This window comes from Abramis brama (assembly GCF_963993115.1).
Source record: "Abramis brama genome assembly, chromosome: 6".
In the NCBI taxonomy this organism is placed as follows: domain Eukaryota; kingdom Metazoa; phylum Chordata; class Actinopteri; order Cypriniformes; family Leuciscidae; genus Abramis; species Abramis brama.
The window spans coordinates 42,970,373-42,990,412 of NC_139968.1; the positions used below are offsets into that span (position 1 = coordinate 42,970,373).

General features: G+C 42.6%; 1 protein-coding gene across 1 annotated transcript; it reads left to right on the top strand.

Moving 5' to 3' along the window:
• The first annotated feature begins 15,208 nt into the window (after positions 1-15,208).
• On the top strand, positions 15,209-19,578 carry calr3a (calreticulin 3a). Its single transcript, XM_084116191.1, has 9 exons — positions 15,209-15,414; positions 15,971-16,072; positions 16,194-16,397; positions 16,515-16,609; positions 17,306-17,515; positions 17,647-17,760; positions 18,217-18,360; positions 18,899-18,991; positions 19,078-19,578. The coding sequence occupies exons 1-9, from the start codon at positions 15,324-15,326 to the stop codon at positions 19,282-19,284; spliced, it is 1,260 nt and encodes a 419-aa protein (XP_083972317.1). The 5' UTR covers positions 15,209-15,323; the 3' UTR covers positions 19,285-19,578.
• Positions 19,579-20,040: the final 462 nt, after the last annotated feature.

Genomic DNA, 20,040 nt, shown 5'->3' on the forward strand with positions numbered 1-20,040 from the left:
TTCAGAACGTTCAGTGTAACTTCAAGAGAGCGTACTCACAATGGGCGTTCAGCTGTGGTGGCTCAGCATAGAAGACAGCGCTTTAGACTGTGGTGGCTCAGTATAGAAGACAGCATGAAGAGAAGAAACATTCAGAACGTTCAGTGTAACTTCAAGAGAGAGTACTCACAATGGGCGTTCAGCTGTGGTGGCTCAGCATAGAAGACAGCGCTTTAGACTGTGGTGGCTCAGTATAGAAGACAGCATGAAGAGAGGAAACATTCAGAACGTTCAGAGTAACTTCAAGAGAGAGTACTCACAATGGGCGTTCAGCTGTGGTGGCTCAGCATAGAAGACAGCGCTTTAAACTGTGGTGACTCAGCATATAGATATCAATGCCACAGCATGACGAAGAGGAAACATTCAGAACATTCAGTGTAACTTCAAGAGAGTGTACTCACAATGGGCGTTCAGCTGTGGTGGCTCCGGATAGAAGACAGCGCTTTAGACTGTGGTGGCTCAGTATATAGGTATCAATGCAACAGCATGAAGAGAGGAAACATTCAGAACGTTCAGTGTAACTTCAAGAGAGAGTACTCACAATGGGCGTTCAGCTGTGGTTGCGTTCAACTCAGATGCTTGGATCCTCCGTCCATCGACACGTTATTGTTGCACTTTTTTCCCTCGCTGCAAACACTGTACTCCGCCCCACACGTGCAATCACCGCAATATCACTCTCATTAATCGTGCAAAGTTCAGCAGACACCGCAGTATCACTCCAGTTCCCCAAAACTAGAACAATGCTCAAGTCCAGCGAGATATTTCCATGCCGGTCGATGGCGGACATCTAGTGAAACAACACAGCTTTATTCCTGATAACAGTCAATGATGTTCCTCTACTGTCGCCTTGTTTCTCATAACACAAAGTGGAACACTTATCTTTCTAGTGGTAGCTCCGATGTATAATCCTTCCCTCCTCAACTCCACAGCTGATAATTCATCACCACATGCACGGATTCACAGGAAGAAACTGGCCAGATGAACTGAGCTTGTCCTCTCAACACTGCACTTGTCAATTCTTCCCAAAAAAAAGCTCACGCCACAAATTATCAACGTCACAGCTTACGCTCCCACACTCCTGTAGAACGCTGCTTTTATATCCCTCTCTCGGGCAACCTTACGTGCCTCCCAAACATCAAGAAAGCGGGGGCGAAGCCTGTGGTGCTGTGGATGCTATTGTTATACGCTTGTAATAGGGAAGGGAGGCATTCTGCCCATGCGCTCTGTTGGTCCGCCTCTAAGGTTCCCAGCAAACTCAATAGGGTCTGATTAAATCTCTCGCACCCCCCATTCCCCTGGGGGTGGTACGGGGTAGTGTGGGTCTTACGGCACCCGTAAAGTTCAGCGATCACCCGTGACTCGAAGTTTGGGCCCTGATCCGACAGGAGAACCTCTGGGCATCCGAAGGGTTGGAACACGGCTCTCCAGAGGGCTGCAGCTGTAGTAGTAGCCGTCTGGTCCGGAGTGGGAATGGCCCAAGAATACTTAGTAAATAAGTCTGTGACTACCAAGAGGTTCTGAAATGGGTCAGCCGTCCTATCCTGGCCTTGATGGCCCATCTGGGTATGGTAGGCGTGGAGTAACGGCTGTACCTGCCCTGCCGGTACTACCACCTGGTACACCGGCTCACGGGTAACAGGATCCTGGAACGCCCGGCAGATCACCCCCTCCTTTAAACAGAGCCTCTCCCATTGCCCACGAAGCAACCTCACCGTCTCCGTCTGTCTCGCGGCATCCCACAATAGGGAGCCCTTCTCCAACCACTTCCGAACGACCATCAAATCAGCATCCCTCCCCTGCAGCTCCTTCCAACGCTTAGGGTCCCAGCCCCAACTCTCGGGAACATCGCTGTTACCTGCTCCGGGGGCTTCCACTATTCCCACCAGGAATTCCTCTTGGTCCTCCCTCGGAGGGGCCTCGCCTAGGTTCTCCCCATGGTGCACCGGGAGCCTGGACAGTACGTCCGCGTTAGCATGTTCTCGCCCTGGCCGATACTGGATCTGATAGTCATAGTTAGCCAACTGAGCCACCCAGCGTTGCTCGACTGCGCCCAACTTTGCTGTATGCAAGTGTACCAAGGGATTATTATCCGTCACCACCTGTACCTTAGCTCCCCACAGATAGTCCTTGAACTCTTCGCTCATGGCCCACTTCATCGCCAGTAGCTCGATTTTAAAGGAACTATAATTGGAGTCGTTCCGTTCCGCCGGGTGGGATAGGCGATCACTCGTTCCTCGCCTTGTTGTCGTTGCGCCAGTACGGCACCCAACCCCAAGTTACTTGCGTCGGTATACAGGACGAATGGGAGCGAGAAGTCGGCATATGCCAGGATTGGGGCCCGTAGCAGTTGTTGTTGGAGACTTCGGAAGGCTATTTCGCATGCGTCGCTCCAGGTCACAGAAGGGGAGCCGCGACCCCGCAACCGTGCCGTGCCCACAAGCAGTTGATTTAATGGCTTGGCTATCTTGGAGAAGTCTGGAATAAAGCGCCGATAATAGCCCACAAACCCCAGGAATGACCGCACCTGTCGAACCGTCTTCGGAGGCTCCCACTCCTGTACAGCCCTCACTTTCTCTGGATCGGGGGAGACTCCTGCCGCACTGACGCAATGGCCCAGGAACTTGACCTCCCGCCTAAACAGCTGGCACTTGTCCGGCCGCAGCTTCAGCCCGTATTTTTCCATAGCCTGGAACACTTGCTCCAGGTGGAGTAGATGGCTAGCAAAGTCTGGGGAGAAGACGATTACGTCGTCCAGATATACCAACGTGGAGTCCACCAACTGACCTCCCAGACACCGCTGCATCAGCCTCTGGAAGGTGGCGGGGGCGTTGCAAAGGCCGAACAGCATCCGTTCCCACTCGAAGAGACCAAAGGGGGTCGTAAACGCGGTCTTCTCCCGGTCCCCCTCCTCTACCTGGACCTGCCAGTACCCACTGGCAAGATCCAACGTGGAGTACCAGGCAGCTTTGGTTAAACTAGTCAACGAGTCTTCGATCCGGGGCAGGGGGAAGGCGTCCTTCTTGGTCACACTATTCAGTTTCCTGTAATCTACACAGAATCTCCACGCTCCGCTCTTCTTTTGGACCAGGACAATCGGGGCCGCCCAAGGGCTACTGCTTTCGCGAACGATGCCTCTCTCTAGCATCCCCTGTAACAGGGTGCGAACTTCGGAATATAATGTTGGTGGGACCGGTCGATAGCGCTCCCGGCTGGGTGCAGCGTCCCCCGTAGGGATCTGATGCCTCACAATGCCCGTGCATCCATAGTCCTCTTCATGGGTGGAGAATATATGCCGCCATTTGTTCAACAAAGCTTGGAGCTGACGCTGTTGTTCCTCCTCCAGCCCCTCTCCCTGTAGAGCTTCGCTGGTCAGATGGTCAGGCACTTCAGGGTCGCTCAGACCCGTTCGCTGGCCCTCAGGTGCAATAGCCACCTCCACAACTGCTGCATCCACTCGGCTGAAGCATACGTCTCGGCTTTCCCGTACCTGTTGAGGCTCCACTGCCGTTACTCGAGCCAGTTGTTGATGTCGATAGAGACTGACGGGATAAGGACTGGTGTTCCTGACTTTGACAATTACTCTGCCTCGGCAGACGGCGGCGAGCCCTCGGGCGACTTCGACGGCCCGGCACGCCCCGTGTGGTTCCACAAGAACCCAGCCATCCGGCCTGCTTGACCGTGCTGGCAAACGAGCCCAGACGAAAGCCTCGCTCCTAGCCGGAACGGAAAGGGCATACCTGCAGGCCACTTGTCCGGTTTCCTCCCAGTCCCACTGTGCTCGAGCACTATAAATCCGTTGACAATCTGCGATTATACCTTCCCACTCCCTTGCTTCTTTTGATGGGGGCCTCGGAGCGGGCCAACTCCGGAACAACTCCTCCCAACACTCTGATATCACATTCATGCCCAGAAGGGCTCGGTGGGCTCCCAGACACTGATCCCGGACGATGACAATGCCCTTCTGTTGGACTCCAACCCCTCTGATCTGGAAGTCAGCCACTACGTATCCGATATACGGGATGTCAAGTCCATTCGGCCCTCTAAGGGTGAGCCAGGGTGCTTTGGTCCCCGGGCTGCGACATTCATGGAAGAGTTCTCGAGACAAGCTTTCTGCGAACAAGGTGACTTGAAAACCGGTATCGACCAGACACTGAAGTTTGGTGCCGTTGACTTGAATTTCAACCGTCGGACAGCGTCCAACTAACTGGTCTCTAGGAACAGGCAAGGAAGGGGGGTCGATTGTGGGGGTCCCGACCACTTGACCCACAGTGGCCGGTAACCTTAAAAACCCCCTTGCGACCCACGCCGTGAACCACACTGGCGACTCATGTGTCCCGCCTCTCCACAGTGATTACAAATTGGCCGTCCTTGATCGTCCCACTGGAACCGAGCTGGGCCCGGTCTTCCCGGTCGGCGTCCCATCTCCCGACTTTCCTCGGAGTAAGACCGCTCCCGCAGCAAAGGCACCCCACGGGGCCGGCCTCGTTGGAGCTCACCGATCAAGGTCTTAGAAAGTTCGGCCATCTGTTCCTTAACGTCTTTCATGAGCTCTGCTCGTAGCTCTTGCTTCCAATCGACCACCGTCGGAGCAGTAAGGGGACAGGTCCCGCTCGCGGCCATGCAAGCGGGCGGATCAGGAGTCTCGGCGTGATCAGCTTCCTGGGCCAGAGCCTCGCGGCGAAGGGCTTCGAAAGTCAACGTGGGGTCTTGGCGAAGTTGCAACCGTAAGCTCTGACGGATCGGTCCGTCACGAAGCCCCAATAGGAATTGATCTCGTAATAAGGTATCTTCTTCTCCCAAGCCATGATCCGCTCGTTCCTTCAGGCGGGTATACTGCTCTCGGAGACGCAAGGAATAAGCACGGAGGTTCTGTCGGGGGCCTTGTCGGAAATTGAAGAACTGGGCCCGGAGCGCAGCAACGGGAGTGGTGTCCCCATATAGTTCAGTAAGAAAGTCGTAAACTGTCTTGGCAGTGGCTCTGACAGCTCTGGGTGCGGCCTGGACCTCTCTCTTGGCTTCCCCCTCAAGGGACCCCAGTACAAACTGCAGTTTCTGTGGTTCACTCAGCCCTTGTAACCCAGCCAAGTATTCGGTCCGAGTCTTCCACTCGTATAAGTTCAATTCCGAGCCAGGCCCCCCGAATCGCTGCGCCCACGGTGCTCCCATGAAAACGGGCATAACTTGGGGTCTAGCGGCCAGTCCCTCTTCATCCGCCATCTCCTAGCTACGGGTGCTCAACTCAGAAGGGCAACCCTGCCGACTACGCCAGATGTCACAGGTCGGGGATACGGTGGCACCGCGCCAACCGACCTCCCCGTTAACCCCTTGGCAGTGCCCTTCTGAGGAGCTACCCCACAGCCCAGAGACGACAGACAACAGAGTAACAATTTAAAAGACTTTATTATTTGAATGATTCTAAAACTGGAGGCTGCTCTAAATGTGGACAGGGGGGACAAAAAAAAGCTCACGCCACAAATTATCAACGTCACAGCTTACGCTCCCACACTCCTGTAGAACGCTGCTTTTATATCCCTCTCTCGCATATCACTCGCGTCTTTGTTCTCTCCCACAGGTGCGGCCAATCTCTCATAATCAATGTGAGCTGTCTCGAGTTCATGCGCACTAGCCACCGGAATCAGACTCGGGGTTTCCGGAAAGACGTCCGGGGGGGAACAACAAAAGAAAAGTTCCGGCTTTTAGTCACCCCGTGACATAAGGTTACATTTCAGCACTTCGCGAATGGACAGTGACTCTTAAGTAGCAGGAACGCGTTCTCGCGCATTCATGTTAAGTGCATTTTTGTGAAACGCACGTGGAATTGCGGCGTGTGACGAGCGTAACCTTGCACATAGACATAGAGAACGCTCTTAAGAGCTTAGATACATCGTTATCGGGAAACCCGGCCCTGGTCTCCGCACTAGCCTAACTGTAAACTATGAAAGCCGTGTGACCGGCCAACCGGTAAAAAAATAAAATAAAAAATACATTAAAGAAACTATTCCCTCTGATTTTGTTTCATTAATAAATTGACTAATCGCAGCAGTCTCGCATTCGTTTGGAGCTCGTGTGAATTTAACGAACAACCTCGTTCCAACAGAAAACGCCACATAAATTTCACTGTGCTTTATGAAGAGTTTTTCTTTTGCGTGAAAAGTTCGCCGGAGATGTGTTAAAAGATTAATTCATGCACACAAGAGAGTGCATTCATGATTATTAGGCTACCGGTATACCAATCCTTGTTCAAGGCCGAAAAGAGAACTCGATATTGACGACGCGCGTCTTTTTCGTGTGTGTGTGTGTGTGTGTATGTATGTGTGCGTGCGTGTGTAATAGGCAGGACTTACAGCGCGGTCTCTTGTTTTGTCACGCTTGAATGGTTGAGCATGATCATACAACGCTAGTCAACTGGAGACAGAAAATATGGATACTGCGTAATTGCTTTAAAAAAAAATTTTTGCGGTGCTGCGGTGGGCAAGTGATGAAACCGGTGTTGCGACTGAACACCGTGTAACACCGGTAACACCGACTATCGCGCCAAGCCTACATCATACATGTGTTTACAGTGGAAGTTCTGAGCCAGCGCATAACACACGTCATAACCAAACGTTATGTGATTGGCTCACGGGTAACCAATGACTTTAAACTTCAGACAAGCGCCCCCCTGCGAGAAAGAAAACGCTTTTCAATAATGCCCTTCCAGACTCTGTCTACGAAGCAAAGCGAAGTAGCAGAGTTTGGTATTACCAGGCTAGTGAATATTGCCAACTTCACTGAACTCCTTGAGTTAAGAGCTGAGCGAATTTCTTTATATTTGAGTCCAAGTTCAAACACTTTGAAACGCTCCATTAACGTACGGAGCTCTGAAACACTGCCAGCGGGACATTACAGTAAGTGTCTGTCCGAGCTCACAACAGGAATGCAAAGTTTCTCGGGGGAACGAGAAATTTCCACCACCACATCCCTTTAGGGGCTCCGTAGAAACCAGAATCAGTCAAGGACCAGTTCTCCTCTGAACATGATGTGATTATGATATTTCATCCAGCTCCTTCTGCTTGAAGATCAGGAAACACCATGCTAGCATAAGGAGGGAGGAGATGAAGCTGTTATAGGGGTCTGTGCAGAGATCTGGTCTGGATCTGGTGTTTGCTGAGGATCTGTGCTGATGACGGTCTACAACAACAACAACAACAACAACCTTTATTTATAAAGCACTTTTAACACAATACAAATTGATCCAAAGTGCTGTACATATTGCATAACAGGACTACACTATAAATAACAACAATTACAAGTTTCCAAAAGCTAAAGAATAAAAATGTGTTTTCAGAGTAGATTTAAAAATGTCCAATGAAGGAGCAGACCTCACATGATAAGGGAGAGCATTCCAAAGGTCTAGTCGACAAGGTCTTCACAGGCGGTCTGTCTCTAGGGCTCGTCTTGTTGTCACGATCTCTGCTGACATTCAGGACTGTTGTGTCCATCTCTATGTGCAGATCCACCATCTGATCTGGATACGGACCAGATCCGGATGACTACAGTAACCTCGGGATAAGAATGAGATCAACAGACTAATATTAGTGTAGATGCTGTTCCTCTTAAGATGTTACAAGTACATTGGATGTTATGGGAAGTGTGCCTGTTCCGGTTGAGAAGATTTATGCAGCCTAACAATCCTTTAACGGATGTGAATTATAGGAATGTGATAATGTGTTATGTGTATGCCATGTTAAAGAGATGCGTTTTTACTCTAGATTTAAACTGACAGAGTGTGTCTGCTTCACAAACAAAGCTAGGAAGACTATTCCAGTGTTTGGCTCTAAAGGGGAAAAGGATCTACCGTCTCCAGTGTATTTTGATATTCCAGTTATTATCAACTGGCCAGAACTGAGAGACTGCAGTGGATGTGAAGGACTATAAAGTGATAAAAAAGCTCAAGTACTGAGGAGCGAAACCATACAGGGCCTTTACAGTAACAACACAGGCAGACATTATACATGTGATTTACGTGTGGATAAACAGCTTCTGCAGGATGTTTGTCGTCTCTGTGTGTGTCAGTAGTTTGTGGCTGAAGCGTTTCTTCATTTTCTCTCCTGCTAATAAGAAGCTCACAATCTTCCACTCCACACAAAACATCTTTACACTGAAATAAAGTGAATCCATCAACAGTCAAATAAGAGTCACAGGTCAGAGGTCAAATATGATTGACAGCTAACAGCACTAAATAACACACCAGTAGATACAGATATCTAATCCAATATTTCACTCTTCTGCTATTAGTTTTCATTCAGGGCCAGAATTCATTTGAAAATGTAAGATCGGCAAAAGCTTGTTGATTTCCATGATGTTAAAGGAGACGGATGTGTGAGCGGAAACTAACTGAGGTTGGGGGAGGATTCACACACAACCTGATAAATATCTCAGTTCAGTTATCTTTCAGATCAATCTGAGTGTTTCAGACATTAAGAGTTACTATCGTGGGCTTTTCAGTGAACCGATGAAGAAAATGTTTCTCAAATTAGTTTTGCTCTGTTTGTGTTTGTGGCGTCTGGATGGTGAGTTTTAAATGTGTTTTTCTGGGTTCAGTTGTTTCTGTTCTGATGTGATAAATTACTGGTTAAATTAGTCAGAAAGGATTAACATTCACTGTTATTCTCGTATAGAAACAAATAATGTGTGATTTTGCTGAGAGAAAACACTGAGATTTGAGTTTAAAGTCACTTGATAATATAAAACTGTTTAACTATTTCTCATTTTCATTCATCATCTTTTGTCTTTGAACTGCTGCAGAATATTAATCACTTCACATTTACATGATTAAAAGTATTTTAGTGAAGCTTCATCAAACCAACATCAAGTGATTTTAAAGCTTTAATCTGTGAAAAACTCTGTTTTCAGGAGTGTTTGGTGATGATAAAGTGAAGTCAGTGTAAGTGAAGGAGGGAGATTCAGTCTCTCTAAACTCTAATCTTACTGAAATGAAGGATGATGATGTGATTCAGTGGAGGTTTGGAGATGAAAACACTTTAATAGCTGAAATCAATGTAACGGCCGACAGAATCACTGTATATGATGATGTTCTTGATGGGAGATTCAGAGACAGACTGAAGCTGGACAATCACACTGGATCTCTGACCATCACAAACACCACAACTGAACATGATGGAGATTATGAACTACAGATCAACAGTGAGATCAAGAGGTTCGATCTCTTTGTCCGCAGTGAGTAAACCTTTTGAGTGATACGGTCCCACATTTGGGATTTGGAATGTTCAGTGATGTCACATAACTGTCAGATTCAAACTCTTCAGACAATTTGAACTGCGGCGCAAACAAACATGGCGGCGCCATCTCACATTTTAAATCAAGATCATGACGGGAAACGGGGGAAACATTCTAAAATAAATGTCGCCTTGATAAACTCACCCAGTCAGAATCACACGTGAAAGGGTTAAATAGACTATTGGTTTCACCTGTTTTTAATGACAAAATTAAATTAAAGAATCTTTTTGTTGTTTTATGATATTGTTTATTTCAGTCACTCTAAACTCTGATCTTAGTAATAGTAGTTTATAGTAATCATCAGGATTTTTAAATGTATGCAATGTTTGATAGAGAGCAAACGCAGTGTTGACAGAGCCGGGCTAATATGATCACACTTCCTGGTTCTAGTAAGAGCTTGAGCTGCTGGAGTTTGCTTGTAAAGTTTTAGGCATAAAGGGGTAATAACCAGAGGAATTAACAAATTATTTATACTGTCGATATTTTAGAACTAAGCGTTACTTATTCTACTATTATGATACAACAATCTTACATTTGAGAGAAATTTAGCAAGAACATACACTGCAAACCATTTTGTAATAACAGTATACCAATACATATAGACCTTTAAAAAATTATAGTGTACATATCTGCATTTATATAGTACTTTCTTTTAACAAAAGTGCTCTGAGAACTTTTGCTTAAATACTGGAGAAATATACTCTTGTTCATGTAGTTACAGGGTAAGTGTGACTTCTGCGGGCTGGACATTTAAGTGGTGCTTGTTACTCTATTGTTCTATTAAGTTAATACTAAAGGTGCTTTCACACCTGCCTCGTTTAGTTCAGTTGAACCGCACTAGAATTCGTTTTCCCCATTGGTGCGGTTTATTTGGGCAGGTGTGAATGCGGCAATCGCACACAGGTGCGCACCAAAAGCGGACCAAACAAGCGTACCGAGACCTCCTCAAAGAGTTGGTCTCGGTACGCTTTGAAACGAACTCTGGAGTGGTTCGTTTGTGGTGAGAACGTGATCCGACCTCGAACAGAACCAACTGCCAAAGAACTGCACATTTTTGGACTAAACCAGTTGCCGTAGTCAGAGAGAAATGTTTGTTGACAGTTTGCACTTTAAGCATGTCCCAATTGTCAAAAACAATTATAAAGAGAGAAAGGGCACAACGTTACCTGATGGATCGTTGAACATTTTTTTTTGGATGATGAGCACGTCACTGTTTAGCAACATTAATGCATGCCTCCTCCTGAAGTGACTTGCGATGCGCCTTCGCCGCGTGCAGTGCATTAACACATTATGTTTGAGCCGCATATCGCTTCATTCTCAAATATATTGTTTGTCTAAAGTGGTGTAGACAAACTATATAATAAAATATGACGAGGGATACAATCAGCCCACGCAGTCGTCTCTCCATAGTAAGCAGCGCCGTGTTGTCTGCCGGATTACTTCTGTGAGTTCTGTTGGAATTTTCCCGCACGTTAAAGGGATAGTTCACTTTGAAATTAAATTTTGGTATGTTTTAGCTTACCTAAAGGTAGGGTTGGGCATCGTTTTGATTTGAACGATTCTGATTCTGATTCCGATTCCGATTCTTCATTTCGATTTCGGTTCTTTTCGATTCTCGATTCCGATTTTTTGAGGGGTGGAGTCAAAACCTGTCAGACTCATTTCACAGAGGAAAATTTTATTTTTATTTAGTTTTAGTTTTGGGAGCTGCAGCCCAGAAGACTACACACTAGAGGTCGCCTTAAAGACATTCGTTCCAATGAACTGCCGTAGACAAGGCGCCCTCTAGTGTATATATCTATGCACCAGTCTGTGTACACGTCACACACCAGGATGCGTGCACGCCCTCAGATCACTTGGACGTGGCTGTGTTACAAGAGGTAAAAACGATATAAATACTGTTCGTTTTCTCACACAAACCGCTCGTTTCGTGTCTAAGGCCATCAATGTGTACTTACGATGGGGAATTGTTTAATTTGGACGATGGGGAATTGTTTAATTTGGACTCTGTGCTTGCTCTTTGAGACCGTGACCACAGACCTGCATTATATGACTGACAGACAAGAACGGTTTGACCTAAAAATATCAAAATTGAAACTACTGCGGAAAAAAAGACACCTACATCTTGGATGCCCTTGAGGTAAGCTAAAACATACCAAAATTTAATTTCAAAGTGAACTATCCCTTTAATTCTGACCAAATGAAGTGCAGTTATGGGAATGCGTTCAAGACACATCTGGCCAACGAGTGATGTGGATGTTGTCACGTGACTGCATTTTGCTTCGTTTTATCAACTCATAAACTGATTCGGACCAGAGCGATCAGTCTGGTGTGAAAAGGAACCAAAGCGCCAGTGAAATGCTACAATGTATCATTTTTCGCCCTTGGTCCGGACCAAATGAACCGAACTACAGATGTGAAAGCACCCTTACACTTTCTTTTCTTTTTCTCTTCTATTAGATCAAGTTTGAATTCAGCTCTAAACTCAGTTATTATGGATTCATTAAATAAAATAATATAAATATGAAGCTCAGATAATCAACAGCATTAGTTTTAGTGTGACATTAAACATTAAAGTAAAAATATATACATCTATTTCTCTTTTCATTCATCATCTTTTGTCTTTGTACTGCTGCAGAATATTATTAATTTCACATTTACATGATTAAAAGTATTTTAGTGAAGCTTCATCAAACCAACATCAAGTGATTTTAAAGCTTTAATCTGTGAAAAACTCTGTTCTTCAGGAGTGTCTGGTGACTCAGTGTTAGTGAAGGAGGGAGATTCAGTCTCTCTAAACTTTGTCTTTGGTGAGTTAAATATCAGTTTCACTTGTTTTATATTTTATTCAGCACAAATATACAATTAATAATTCAACATTCATTTTGCTTTTGCTTTTTAATGATGATATTAATTTCAATTTTAAATTTCAAACTATTTACTTTTATAAACCATCAAGTGACCATCTTAATCTGTGATGAACCCTGTTTCTGTGTGTGTGTGTGTGTGTGTGTGTGTGTGTGTGTGTGTGTGTGTGTGTGTGTGTGTGTGTTTGGTGATTCAGGACTGGAGTCAGTGATGGAGGGAGAGTCTCTCTAAACTCTGGTCTTACTGAAATGAAGGATGATGATGTGATTCAGTGGAGGATTGAAAACACTTTAATAGCTGAAATCAATGTAACGGCCGACAGAATCACTGTATATGATGATGTTCTTGATGGGAGATTCAGAGACAGACTGAAGCTGGACAAACAAACTGGATCTCTGACCATCACAAACACCAGAGCTGAACATGCTGGATATTATTTTCTACTGATCAACCGTGAGATCAAGAGTTTCAGACTCTTTTTCATTCTCTTTGTCATTGGTGAGTTCAAAAAAGTTTACACCTGTTTTTTAATGAATTTTTGTTAAACTAATACATACACAATTTTGTTTTTGTTATTTTATATTGTTTATTTTCAATGTAAATTTTAAACTATTCAAATTTTGTAAACCATTATTAAGCTATTTAACAGTATTAATCTTTGCAAACCCTGTTTCTGTTTGTTCTCTGTGTGTTTGACAGATGAAGTGGAGTCAGTGTCAGTGAAGGAGGGAGATTCAGTCTCTCTAAACTCTGATCTTACTGAAATGAAGGATGATGATGTGATTCAGTGGAGGTTTGGAGATGAAAACACTTTAATAGCTGAAATCAATAAACTGGCCGACAGAATCACTGTATATGATGATGTTCTTGATGGGAGATTCAGAGACAGACTGAAGCTGGACAATCAAACTGGATCTCTGACCATCACAAACACCACAACTGAACATGATGGAGATTATAAACTACTTAAGTTTCCAGATCTACTGAATTCAAGAAGATTCTCATCAAAAGTATTCAGAGTTTCTGTCTATGGTGAGTAGAGATTTTTCTTCTCCTCCAAATATTCTTATTTACTATTTACATATTGTATTGTTTAATCATTTTACAGTTTGAGATGACAGACCGTATAAAAACTCACTTGGCACCGAATATAATATTGTTGATTAGATTTGATCATATTTCTGTGTATTCAGAAATATTAGTTGATGTCAGCGCTGATATTAGTGTTTATTGACCTGATCAGTTTGATGTGTTTATTCCTCAGACTCTGTCCACTGGTGTGGTCCTACTGAAGCTGTGATCCGATTGGTCCTCTCTGCTCTGTTGGGCGTGGCTACTGTCATTATTGTGGTTTATGAGATCAGATCCAGAAGAGCTGAACGAGATCAAGCACATATTCACACATCAGGTACATGATTGATGATGTCATTTCTCACAAACTGATTTTGCATGTATAATTATCTGTGAGATTTATTAATTTATGGCTTTTTATGTTCATCTTTTTCAGGAAGTATCGAAATCTAAAGCAGAACGCTGAACTTTAAAGGTTCTTCAAGTGTGTTTTTTATAGTGTTTTTTTTTTTCATAAGAAATACTGATGATAATTTGAGTTTGTGCTCTCTTTCAGTGACAGTGTCACTTTATTGTTTATATTTTTCTCAAGTACAAAAAAAATTAATAAAGAGACACACAGATCTCACTTTACTACTGCTGTATATTTGTCATATGTATTTTCTTGCCTTTATCAATAAAGTTTCTCACTCTGAGGTTCAAGAGTCTCTCATGATTTATTCTGAGGAATACAAACTTTATGTATATTTTAAATATTTCAGCAGTGTACCATATACAGCTTTATTTCTACTTTTTTCAAAGGTGCTTCTTATAGCCTATCTGTAAAAACATTATTTATTTAATTATTTATTTTTAATATTACCAATTAGTTTGTTTTTGTTTTTGCAATATATTCCGGTAAACAACATACAGCTAAAATAAATAAAACTAACTCTGTTACATGTTCTAGTTGCAGATTTACTGCAAGAAAAATGTAAAATACCGTGTTAAGTTCGTCTTACAGATCACATGCAGCACCATATTTTACTTGTTTATTATTACGTCAAGGATCTCACGATTTGGCATTTTTCATTCCATTTGACTTTATGAATAGTAACGGGCAATCATAGCTGTGTCTGAAACCGCTCACTCGCTCACTCATTCACTAATCCCTACATAGTGAATGGCAGTTGAGTGCACTACATCAGCAAAGAGTGAACGAAAATGAGTGAGCGAATTCGGACGCTGACATAATTATCACGCGCCAGAGAGCTCGGACAATTTCGTCATAAACATTACCTACCCATCTTTAATATTTCCTTTTTTGGCTGTATGAATTATATGTAACAATTGTATGTATGTATTTTTCACGTTTATTGCGTTATTTGATAAAAAAAGATAATAAAAAAACTTGCTTATCATATTTATTTACTTTTTACATTTATATGTGAAAATAAAAGAGAACAAAACACTATACAGCACATTTGTTTATTCAAATATAGATATAACGGTATATATATATAAATAAATAACCAGGCGTCTGGTCTTATAAATGATTGTTTTCTATCTCGCGTGCGCCGTTGCCATGGTGACATTTTTGTTTATTTTTCATTCGCGCTCTATCGCCTTATCGTGTTGGATTGTGGGAAATAGTGTCTCAGCAAGTGTACATCGGATGTACACTCGAATTCAGAGAGGATTGTGGGTAAAAGTAGTGAACGAATGTAGGGAATGATGTCGTTCACTCAGAATTCGGACACCACTACAAAATGGCCGACACCCTAAATAGTGCACTATATAGTGGATAGGGAGCGATTTCAGACACAGCTATAGTAATTAAATCAAATATAAACAAAACTTGTACTTGTACTTCCTCCGTGTTCCAATCACGTGCTTCGCAGAATCCCCGCCCACAGCGCTGACTCTTCACTCGTGGTCTCCTCTGATTGGCTGCCCGTCCGGCCAATGAGTCTCAGCCATCTGTGCAGGAACACAACCGAGCCATATTTCACTGAGCATTAGCTCGAGCAGCATTCATTATTATATCAGGATCTTAATCTTAATATAGATCCTTTAACAGTGCAGAGATGCGGGTCGCTGCAGCAGTGTGCTTTATATCTGCACTGGCTTTCACTGTACATGCAGATGTGTATTTTAAAGAACAATTTCTGGATGGAGGTAAATCTCTCTTCTTTGATCGAGCATGACATCAGACACAGTCAATATTTCACGGAGATATGTTTCTTAAAAATAATGTCAACATAATGTATTTTTATGATGTATTGAGCAAGTTTACTTCAATGCATTTATGTGATCAAAGTCAGTTGTATCATTTCACCAGTGTCACTTTCATTTAGGCTACTGTATTTGCAAATTACACTGTTATACAAATTACATGTCATGCTAAGAATACATGATTTGTGAAAATGATTCAGATTTGTATCTTAATGCATACTTACTCATAGATTATGACAACAATTTTTTTATTTTTTTATTAATCAGTGTTAAGTTTTGGTTTCAGTTCGCTTTTTAGACTATTAAACTGTTGTCGTCTTAAAAACAAATTTAAGGCATTAGAGTTTCATATCTGTTGTTTTTAACTTACAATTATTTGCATCATTTTAATGCACCCATATTAAAATTCCAGCCCGAAAATATTTTCATGTAATGGCTGATGATGAACAATACATAGCCAATATAAAAGATTTCTTGCTATTAAACTTTGTATCTCCAGATGGTTGGAAAAGCCGATGGGTCGAATCCAAACACAAATCCGACTACGGCCAGTGGAAACTGACCTCAGGGAAATTCTACGGCGATGCTGAGCTTGATAAAGGTCAGAGGTCACGGCTTCTTTCACCGAAGCTCAATTGCTTTTGCAAATGTCTTCATCTTTAAGAAAATTTGAATAATCAATGTGAGATGACTTATAATGCCATGTTTTTTTCCCCTTCAAGGTTTGCAGACAACTCAAGACGCCCGTTTTTACGCTCTATCCAGTCGCTTTGACTCGTTTAGTAATGAGGGTAGACCAGTAGTGATCCAGTTCACTGTGAAACACGAGCAGAAGATCGACTGCGGCGGTGGGTACGTGAAAATCTTCCCCGCCGACCTGGACCAGACCGATATGCACGGCGATTCACAGTACTACATCATGTTCGGTAAGCCATGGTTAGATGACGTTTTGTTGGGTTTCTAGGTGGAAAAACTAAGTAGCACAACATTGGCATATACTCTCACTATTTTTGTGTCATTTTCACTTTTAACCTTCCTCGTAGGACCCGACATCTGTGGCTACAGCACCAAGAAAGTTCACGTCATTTTCAACTACAAAGGCCAAAATCACCTAATCAAGAAGGACATCAAATGCAAAGTATGTTTTAAAACAAAATGTAATTTAACTGTTTGTACATGGATGTGAAAATGCACAATCAAAACTTTTTGAATACAGACCTAAGGTAAAGACGACATTTTGCAGAAAAAAATGGAAGTGTAAAAAAGAAAATCGAACTTTACATTTACTGTAAAGCAAATGTACTGTACTAAACAATTTTTATTTCATGCAAAATACATATTTTATAAAATAATTTGGACTCTGAAAATCAAAGCCATAAGTCTTACCAAGATGTGCACCAAATTTGAAGCTTGTATCACAAAAATTGAGGTTTCGTTTAGGCGCTGTACCAAAAATAGCCACCGGGTGACAAATCAACAATCTCACGAAACAGTCGTCAAATGTGGAAACTTGAGTCTCAGACATTCCCGACGATATGCGTTTTGTCAAGATTAGAGAAAGATTTTGATTATAAAATTATAAATTAAAATTATTATTTTAATTATATAAATATGAAACATGGCACCGCCCACTAGTGGGAGGAGCCTGTCAAAAGGTTTTAAAGTACTGTTTTCATGGTAGCACAATGTCTGGTTTTCACAGGATGAATTTTAAGCTTTCGAATGATACTTAATTGATATGTGGAAGGGGAAAAATGTGCACCAAATGGCAGTTAAAATGTTTCAAATGAAATCATAGTCGCTATAATTCAGTTGCTTTGTTTGCGCCCGTCAGGACGATGAACTCACACACCTGTACACGCTGATCCTGCGACCGGACCAGACGTACGAAGTGAAAATCGACAACGAGAAGGTTGAGTCTGGCTCTCTGGAGGAAGATTGGGACTTACTTCCTCCCAAAAAGATCAAGGATCCAGAGGCCAAGAAGCCCGAGGATTGGGACGACAGGGCGAAAATCGACGATCCTGAAGACGCGAAACCTGAGGTACGTTTTCAGTCGTTAATCACCATAACCTGATCCACACATCATAGCGTGCAAGAAATCTGTGTACTATTTCAAAATAGTTGTTCTTTGACACAAATGGTGCATTAAAAGTGTATATCTCTGCGGTTCAGGACTGGGACAAACCTGAGAACATTCCCGACCCTGATGCCAAGAAACCAGACGATTGGGATGAAGACATGGACGGAGAATGGGAACCTGCGATGATCCCCAACCCAGAGTACAAGGTACAAAACCAGTCCTCACGTAGAAAATCCTAATATTAAGCTCAACCAAACAAGCCACAAAGTGGTTGAATTGGTCTAGTTGAATGGTTTTAGACAATTGGGAGACCAGCTAAAACCAGTTTAGGCTGGTCTTTCCGGAAGGGTAGGCAGCCAGCAGAAGGTTTCAGGTTTTTAGGAGTTTTTGAGAGAGATTAATGCTCTTGATCAACATCACATGGACTGTTTGTGCAATTTGCTGTATTTGAAGTGATCTTAAAGGTAAAAGGTTGATCTTCTCGATCAGGGGTGCGGTTCCCGACGCCAACTATAATTTCAAGTTCTGTCAATACCAACGTGATTAAACGGAACTTGTGACCATAGTTGGCCAACGATGCTTTTGGGGAACGCACCTGAGTGGTTGTTTATTATACAGGAACCAGTTTCACCAACTGATCTAACTAAGTTTCGTTGATGTAGGGTGAGTGGAAACCAAAACAGATCGACAACCCCAACTACAAAGGCACTTGGATTCACCCTGAAATCGACAACCCCGAGTACAAGGCAGACGACGCCATTTACAAATTCGAGAAGATTGGCGTTCTGGGACTGGATCTTTGGCAGGTATGGTTTAGATTGGTGTGCTGTTGAATCAACATCATAATGGTCAGTTGTAGGGTTTTAACAGATTTGGTTTGGGTTTCACTGGTGAAATTTAACCAGACATTTGACAACTTTTTTTTTTAGGGGATTTTTGCGATCAAAATGGCTGATTTTATGTTGGTAATTTCCGCAATTGTGACAAATTGGTCACATTTACCATATTAGGTATGATTTTAGAGGTACAATATCTTACCAGTGTTATTTTAGTATCATTGATATACTATTATAGTTTTATTGATAATTTGAGGGGGTTTTGCAAAAACAAACAAGCTTTCTGTATTTGTCTTACCAAATTCTGACACACAACTGTTAAACAAGATATCATTATGTTTGGTATATTATTTTATTTTGCTATTAAAAAATAAATACAAAAAATCAATAAATGATATAGTACTGCACTTTTTGTAATGAGTTTTGTGGTTAAATGGTGAATGATTCAGGAAATTTGATCTCAGATTCACGAAAATCACTGTTTATAACTAGTGTACCTTTCTTGCAGGTGAAATCTGGAACCATCTTTGACAACTTCCTGATCACCGATGATGTTGAGGAGGCCGAGAAATTTGGTACAGAAACATGGGGCACAACGAAGGTAATAAATTGGGTTTATTTCCACAGGAATGTGTTTAAGATGTAAATTCTGATGTGCGTCTTACCGGTGTTGTGTTTTTGTATCAGGGGCCAGAAAAAAATATGAAGGACCAACAGGAAGAGGAAGAACGGAAAAAACGCGAAGATGAGGAAAAGAGCAAGAAGGATGATAATGAGGAAGACGAGGAGGACGAAAATGAGGAGGATGAGCCAGAGGAGGAAGAGCACACAGAAGAACCTCCTGAGGAGGAAGAGGAGGGTGACGACGATACGCTCACCAAAGACGAGTTGTGAAGACGAGGACTCCCTTCCTGAATGAGCAGATCTGATGTGTTTCTGTTGTCTTTTTCTTTAAATGTGGTGTGAATTCTTGGCCCCGCCCCTTCTAGTCACATGTCGCATCCCTAAACTCAGATTTCTTTTGGTTTTGCTGCTAGAAGCCCCACCCCATCATGTTCATGACCTGTTAAACTTTAGACTAATAGATGTTTGGGTTTTCTGTTCAGTCTCGAGTCGTGCAAGGGGACAATTCTGATGTTGATCATATGTTGGATTTGCACTTTTTTAAATAAATGATTTATTTTTAAATCCTCGTCTGGGTCATTTTTCCAAAATTTTCCTTGAGTATGTGGATATTAAATTGTCCTCATTTTTGGTTTAAAGTGTAAGTTTTATTTATTAAGTGCAACGCAAGTAATTAATTAAATTTTATTTCTCAAAACCAAAAAAAACAAAGCATGTGTTATTCAGTTTGGTTCAGAATTTACATGATTTAAATATTTATTGGTGAGAATGTAAGCGTTGAATAACTTTCCTGACATCATAATGACAAAGTCCCATTAAAATGTACTTTTTGAATTTCATAATTTATTTTTTTATCCCTTAATTAAGACTTAGTTTGTCATAATTATGCCCCTTTTTTTCATGTCAAATCATAATTTTGACTTTTTAATCTCGTAATTATGACGTGAATGGCATAATTATGATTTAGTATGTTATATCTTGGACTTATAATTTTGACTTATGTCATGATTAATTTGTCAAATGAGC